Genomic DNA, 7,500 nt, shown 5'->3' on the forward strand with positions numbered 1-7,500 from the left:
GGGGTCCGTGATCCAGGATCAGGATTCTATCTTTGTCTCAGATTAACGTGCGGTCGCAGCCGCCGCTCGCCACTCGCTCGCCACTCGCTCGCCACTCGCTCGCTCCTCGCCTGCGGACATGTCCCTCAGCGGCAGCTCGGGCCCCAGCCCCCCCTGGAGGAACAACAGCTTCACCCTGGGGACCGGCAGAGACCCTCCTCTGTCCGACCAGGGAGAGACCATCATCGGAGTCTACCTGCTGCTGCTGGGTGAGTCCACACACCTGTCCTGCAGGGGGCGACACCGGCATGGCTCACCTGTCCTGATGTGTCCTCTCTAATGGTTGTAGGTTGGTTGTCCTGGTTTGGAAACAGCATCGTCCTCTTCGTCCTCTACAGACAGAGGAAGACGCTGCAGCCCACCGACTACCTGACCTTTAACCTCGCCATCTCCGACGCCAGCATCTCGGTGTTTGGATACTCCAGAGGCATCATCGAGATCTTCAACGTGTTCCAAGACAGCGGCTACCTTATCTCCTCCATCTGGACCTGCCAGGTACACCTGCCCCCCCCCCCCCCCGAGTCCCACCTGAGACACAGTGCTGGTCTGGTTTGTCTCAGCTGTCTCGTCTGTCTCGTGCAGGTGGACGGTTTCTTCACGCTGGTGTTTGGTCTGAGCAGCATCAACACTCTGACCGTGATCAGCGTCACGCGCTACATCAAAGGATGTCACCCGAGCAGAGGTCAGAGTCTGAACCAGGTCCAACCAGCAGGAGGCGCTGTGTCCACTGATATTAAAACTAATATAACTCTAGCCTGGGGGACGAGGTGGACATGTCTTTGGAAGAATCCAGTAAATTCTGGTGTGAATATGGAGAAAGGGTTCAAATGAAAAAAGCTTTTATGTCTTAAAAACTGCGACAAAACCTTTCATCAGTTTCAGTTTGTTCACGTATATGACAGTAGTTGTGTGTAACGTGTGTGTGTGTGTGTGTGTGTGTGTGTGTGTGTGTGTGTCAGCTCGTCATATCACTGTGTCCAGTGTCTCTGTGAGTCTCCTGCTCATCTGGATCACAGCTGGATTCTGGTCTGGAGCTCCGGTGCTCGGTTGGGGCAGCTACACAGGTCGACCAACACCGACTGCTCTGTTTGAAACGCTGCAGCTTTCTGATGTGACCTCTGACCTCTGACTCCTGACCTCTGATTCCTGTCCTCTGACCCCCATGACCTCTCTGCAGATCGTGGGTACGGGACGTGTGAGATCGACTGGGCCAAAGCGAGCTACTCCAGCGTCTACAGGTCGTACATCATCTCCATCTTTATCTTCTCCTTCTTCATCCCCGTGCTGGTCATGCTCTTCTGCTACGTGTCCATCATCAACACGGTGAAGCGAGGGAACGCCATGTCAGCAGAGGGCGACCTGACCGACCGCCAGAGGAAGATCGAGAGAGACGTCACCATCGTGAGTCGGGACGACCCACAAGTCCCCAGCGTACGGTCCGTCCAGCCGAGCGTCTCACGGGTCCGATCCTCTTGTCTCTGTCCTGCAGGTTTCCATAGTGATCTGTACGGCCTTCATCCTCGCCTGGTCTCCCTACGCCGTGGTGTCCATGTGGTCGGCCTGGGGCTTCCATGTGCCCAACCTCACCAGCATCTTCACCCGCCTCTTCGCCAAATCGGCCAGTTTCTACAACCCGCTCATCTACTTCGGACTCAGCTCCAAGTTCCGCAAAGACGTGACCGTGCTGCTGCCCTGCGCACGGGACGCCAAGGACACGGTCAGGTTGAAGCGCTTCAAGCCAAAGGCCGACGGCCGCGCTGCTGCTGCAGGAGGAGGAGCCAGACTCAAAGTTCCTCTTGACCAGGCGGACAAGAAGTACACCCCGGCGTGCCAGGCCAAAGCCAGCCCCCCCTGCACGCCGCCGCCCGTCAACAAGGAGGTGTTCTTCATCGACCTGCCGAGGCCGTCTGAGGCCGGCTCCGAGTACGAGTGTGACCGGCTCTGATGGACGCGGCGGCTGGTCGACCACGGCCCGATCACATGGGATGTAAATCATATCTATGATGTAAATAACAAACAAGCGGACAGGATATCTGATATTCTGTCTGTGACGTCTCAAACTCCACTCACACAGGAAGTAGAAAAACTGTAGAAAAACAGAACAACTTTAATGAAGAAATGTAAATAAAATTTTGTTTAATGATTTGTATTATTTGTATTAAAGTGTAATAAACTTCGTCATTACACCAAATAGAGAGTTTGAGTTTCCAATATAAATTCTGTGGACAGTTAGGACAGTTACAGGAGGGATTTCAGAAAAGTGAATTTGGTCTCGTGATTCATTAATGAGGACGAGGGAGTTTGAATATTTGCATCGTGTTTAAGATTGTTTGAGATAAAAAACATATATGGATTGTCTGGACTTTGATTTATTGCAACAGGAAATAATTCAGTCATCGAGGATTCGTCAGACGAATCAAATCTCTGCATCAGCTGTTTTCAGTTTGCATCAGCACTAGTTTGGAGACCACATATCGATTGTGTTAAAGTAATATTTAAATCAATGAAATCTGAGACGTCAGCTGAGGACACACTGCCCCCTGCAGGACAGGTGGACCTGTGATGTCTTCTCTTGGTCCAACGGAGACAAGACACCTTCAGCTTGTGGTGCATGATGGGAAGTGACCCATCAATGAAAAACAGCATCTATGTAAGATTTAAGCACAGCATCTTATATATTCAATATTCAAGATTATCTTTCATATTTTATATCCCACCTGAAGAGTGGGCGGTAGTTACCAGTGTGACACAGCAGGGGGCAGCAGCGCACTGGACTCAACCATCAGTCACTCGTTCACACCTGAAAACTAACGAGAACACAATGTGTCTCTTGATGTGTGTCTATGAGTGTGTGTGTCTGTATGTGAGTGTGTGTGTGTGTGTGTGTGTTTGTCTGTGTGTGTGTATATGTAGGTTTGTGTGTGTGTGTGTGTGTGAAAATGTGTGTGTGTGTGAGCTGAAGCGTGTGACCCCCTGTGAGGTCACACGTCGTGACATTGACGCAGTAGAAGAAGAAAAGATGGCGGCGGCTCGTCCATTAAAAACATCAGGTCAGATTTTTCTTCAACGTCAGCAAAAAATTTGAAAGTGCTCAGAGACGTCGTTAAATTTTCATCAGCAGCAAGAGAGCGATGAATTATTCACACAGAGCTGAGGTCACACACACACACACACACACATCCACACACACACACACACACGTTCACATGTTTACATTTACTTTACTTTAATTCATTTGATTCATCTAAAAACAACCTGATGCTATTTCTAATTCACAATCTGAGACTTCTATTCTTACGTTTTTGGAACTTGTTTATTCCTGATGTGCAGGCACCTGTGTGTGTGTGTGTGTGTGAACCTGTGTGTGTGAACCTGTGTGTGTAAACCTGTGTGTGTGAACCTGTGTGTGTGTGAACCTGTGTGTGTGTGTGTGAACCTGTGTGTGTGTAAACCTGTGTGTGTGTGTGTGAACCTGTATGTGTGTGTGAACCTGTGTGTTTGTGTGTGAACCTGTGTGTGTGTGTGTGAACCTGTGTGTGTGTGTGTGAACCTGTGTGTGTGAACCTGTGTGTGTGTGTGTGAACCTGTGTGTGTGTGTGTGTGAACCTGTGTGTGTGTGTGTGTGAACCTGTGTGTGTGTGTGTGTGAACCTGTGTGTGTGTGTGTGAACCTGTGTGTGTGAACCTGTGTGTGTGTGAACCTGTGTGTGTGTGTGTATGAACCTGTGTGTGTGTGTGTGTGAACCTGTGTGTGTGTGTGTGAACCTGTGTGTGTGTGTGAACCTGTGTGTGTGTGTGTGAACCTGTGTGTGTGTGTGTGAACCTGTGTGTGTGAACCTGTGTGTGTGTGTAAACCTGTGTGTGTGTGTGAACCTGTGTGTTTGTGTGAACCTGTGTGTGTGTGTGTAAACCTGTGTGTGTGTGTGAACCTGTGTGTGTGTAAACCTGTGTGTGTTTGAATCTGTGTGGGTGAATCTGTGTGTGTGAACCTGTGTGTGTGTGTGTGTGTGTGTGTGTGAACCTGTGTGTGTGAATCTGTGGGTGTGTGTGAACCTGTGTGTGTGTGGTAACCTGTGTGTGTGTGTGGACCTGTGTGTGTGTGGTAACCTGTGTGTGTGAGAACCTGTGTGTGTGAACCTGTGTGTGTGTGTGGTAACCTGTGTGTGTGAGAACCTGTGTGTGTGAACCTGTGTGTGTGTGTGTATGAACCTGTGTGTGTGTGTGTGAACCTGTGTGTATGAATGTGTGTGTGTGTGTGTGAACCTGTGTGTGTGTGTGTGAACCTGTGTGTGTGTGTGTGAACCTGTGTGTATGAATGTGTGTGTGTGTGTGAACCTGTGTGTGTGTGTGTGAACCTGTGTGTGTGTGTGTGTGTGTGTGAACCTGTGTGTGTGTGTGTGAACCTGTGTGTGTGTGTGTGTGTGAACCTGTGTGTGTGTGTGTGTGAACCTGTGTGTGTGTGTGTGAACCTGTGTGTGCAGCTTTACATGTGTTATTTGTCTAAAACATGATTTATCTCAATTGGTTTCTACAATAAACTTGAATATGATTTATTGATGATTTATTCCGTGTCCTCACAGCAGAGGAACAGGACATGAGACAGACATGAACTGACAGAGACGTCCTTCAGACAGAGGACGAGAGGAGACACACAGAACTTCACCCACATCCAGACACACATCGCAACACAACTACACCAAAAACCAAATCCTCTACAACTTCCTCATCAGATCAAAATATACACACACTACCTGCCACATTTTAAAAAGATTTAAATGTTTGCCTATTTAATACCTTTAGAATATTAATTTCTTAAACATTTTCTGCACTTATTTTCATTCTTTTATATGTTTCTTGAGTTTTCATTGGGCCACATCCAGTAGCGGCTGGCAAATAGATTATATATATATATATACACCGTCACCGTGACCTTTGAACCCTGAAACTGAATCAGTGAGTCCAGGTGAACTTGACCAGATGTAATCTGTTGTATCACTGTGAGGTCACTGTGACCTTGACCTTTGACATCCAAGCACCAAAATCTAAGTTGTTGTTGTTTTTACAACTGTTTGATACTGAGCAGCCAGGATGGAACCAACCGGCTGAATGAGAAGTGAAGGTCAGGAGGATCCTCTATAATCTCTGAGAGTGAATCCATCGTACAGTGGTGAGTAGATAATGAGTGAACTTTCATATTTCTGTGAACTATCCCTTTAATGTCTCATCAACCCCTCAGTGATTGGTTGATAGTGATCAGTGTTGCTCTGCAGGATGTAAAGTTCCATTCGTCTGAAACCTGCTCACGTTCCCACTGAGGTTCAAAGAGAATTCTTCATCAGCATCAACATCACCTGACGTTAATAATTCAACTGCTGATGATTGGACGAATAAATATTACATCACACAGAGAGAGAGAGAGAGAGAGAGAGAGAGAGAGAGAGGGAGAGAGAGAGAGAGAGAGAGAGTGTTAGAGTGAGAGTGAGAGAGAGAGTGTTAGAGTGAGAGTGAGAGTGAGAGAGAGAGAGACATAGATAGAGGGAGAGTGAGAGAGAGAGACATAGATAGAGGGAGAGTGAGAGTGTGAGAGAGAGCGAGAGAAAGATAGAGTGAGAGACATAGATAGAGGGAGAGTGAGAGAGAGAGAGAGAGAGTGTTAGAGTGAGAGAGAGAGAGTGAGAGAGTGAGAGAGAGAGAGTGTAAGAGAGAGAAAGAGAGGGTGAGAGAGAGAGAGTGTTAGAGTGAGAGTGAGAGAGAGTGAGAGAGACATAGATAGAGGGAGAGTGAGAGAGAGAGAGTGAGAGAGCGAGAGAAAGATAGAGTGAGAGAGTGAGAGAGTGAGAGAGAGAGAGAGAAAGATAGAGTGAGAGAGTGAGAGAGAGAGATAGATAGATAGATAGATAGATAGATAGATAGATAGATAGATAGATAGATAGATAGATAGATAGATAGATAGATAGATAGATAGATAGATAGATAGATAGATAGATAGATAGATAGATAGATAGATAGATAGATAGATAGATAGATAGATAGAGAGAGTGAGAGAGTGAGAGAGACAGAGAGAGAGAGAGGGAGACATCGATAGAGGGAGAGTGAGAGAGAGAGAGAGAGTGTTAGAGTGAGAGAGAGTGAGAGAGTGAGAGAGTGAGAGAGTGAGAGAGTGAGAGAGTGAGAGAGTGAGAGAGACATAGATAGAGGGAGAGTGAGAGAGAGAGAGAGAGAGAGAGAGGGAGAGAGAGAGAGGGAGAGAGAGAGAGAGGTGAAAAACAAACCGGCTCTGCTGCACTTGTAGTTTCTTTCTTGGGAAGTGTAGTTCTTTAAACACACACAAACACACTGGGGGTGATGTGACTGTAACACTGTGACTGTCTGAACAGATGAACTTCAGATGTGTGTGTGTGTGTGTGTGTGTGTGTGTGTTTCGTCGTTATCTGTCTGCAGGGGGTCGATCTGTGGTCACCACTTTCCTCTCTCTCTGTGGGGGGGAGGCAGAGTGTTTCATCAGACCAGCAGGGGGCAGTGTGGAGGTGGGCGGTGCCCTCGGTCGCCCTCACAGATGTCTCTAGGATTTAATGATGGCGAGCGGGCGAGCGAGCACTTTTCACCACCGGGCCTCATTACTGCCGACGCCACCGAACGCCACGACACCCCCGATCCAACCGTCGGAACGAAGGGAGGCTTAACGAGCGGGAGATGAAGGCAGCGTGGGAGTCGTCATGGCGACAGCTGTGGGCGGGAGGGAACCATTTAAAGATGGACGCCTGAGTCTGAGGTTTAATTCAAACGTGTGTGAGTAACAACCCTAAGCCTAACCCGATGGAACAACCAATAACCATCAGGACAAAGCGTGTCCAGCAGGGGGCACTGGAGCACCGAGCACCTGGACAGGTAACCAGCGGCAGACACATTCACACCTGCAGCCGCTGGTTCGATTCCACACAGATCCATGAAGCATTGTGTTGGATTCATACTTACAGTCTACGTGCACACAAAGGACGAAAAATGGCACACACACACCTGAAGATGAAAACCACAATCCACCTGGAAACATACGCATGCAGATCGGCCTCAGGCTCCGCCCTCCATAGATGGTCGATAAAGAACCTCATGAATATGTGTGAGTGTGTGTGTGTGTGTGTGTGTGTGTGTGTGTGTGTCCGTGTGTGTGTGTGATGTGTTCAGATGAGCAGAGAACAAACACAACACTGAGACTTTGTAGTGAATCTTTGCAGCTGCAGCCTCATTAAAACCTGATCAGAATATTTATGTAACGTCTCATTAACATGGAAACAGAGATCTGGTGTTAGAGGAGAGAGAGGTCTCACTCTGCTGCTCAAACACAAGCTCACTTTTATTCTTCAGATGTTTTTTATGTCTCAGACAAACAGAGACGGTCAAGATGTTCGTCCTTCACTGTTTCATCGTTTCCATCCCTCCATCCCTCCATCACTTCATCCCTCCA

At 48.0% G+C, this 7,500-nt stretch overlaps 1 protein-coding gene across 1 annotated transcript; it reads left to right on the forward strand.

Annotated features, from left to right (window-relative positions):
• The first annotated feature begins 118 nt into the window (after positions 1 to 118).
• opn6a (opsin 6, group member a) lies at positions 119 to 2,004 on the forward strand. Its single transcript, XM_061066147.1, has 6 exons — positions 119 to 248; positions 329 to 534; positions 622 to 721; positions 999 to 1,103; positions 1,217 to 1,440; positions 1,529 to 2,004. Exons 1-6 carry the CDS (start codon positions 119 to 121, stop codon positions 1,982 to 1,984), a joined length of 1,221 nt encoding a protein of 406 aa, XP_060922130.1. The 3' UTR covers positions 1,985 to 2,004.
• The last annotated feature ends 5,496 nt before the right edge of the window (positions 2,005 to 7,500 follow it).

This window comes from Limanda limanda, chromosome 2, assembly GCF_963576545.1.
Source record: "Limanda limanda chromosome 2, fLimLim1.1, whole genome shotgun sequence".
NCBI lineage: Eukaryota > Metazoa > Chordata > Actinopteri > Pleuronectiformes > Pleuronectidae > Limanda > Limanda limanda.

Coding starts and splice junctions, on each gene's coding strand:
- opn6a (XM_061066147.1), top strand. CDS start 119: ATGTCCCTCAGCGGCAGCTCGGGCCCCAGCCCCCCCTGGAGGAACAAC. Junction 249..328: donor AGTCTACCTGCTGCTGCTGG/GTGAGTCCACAC, acceptor TAATGGTTGTAG/GTTGGTTGTCCTGGTTTGGA. Junction 535..621: donor CCTCCATCTGGACCTGCCAG/GTACACCTGCCC, acceptor TGTCTCGTGCAG/GTGGACGGTTTCTTCACGCT.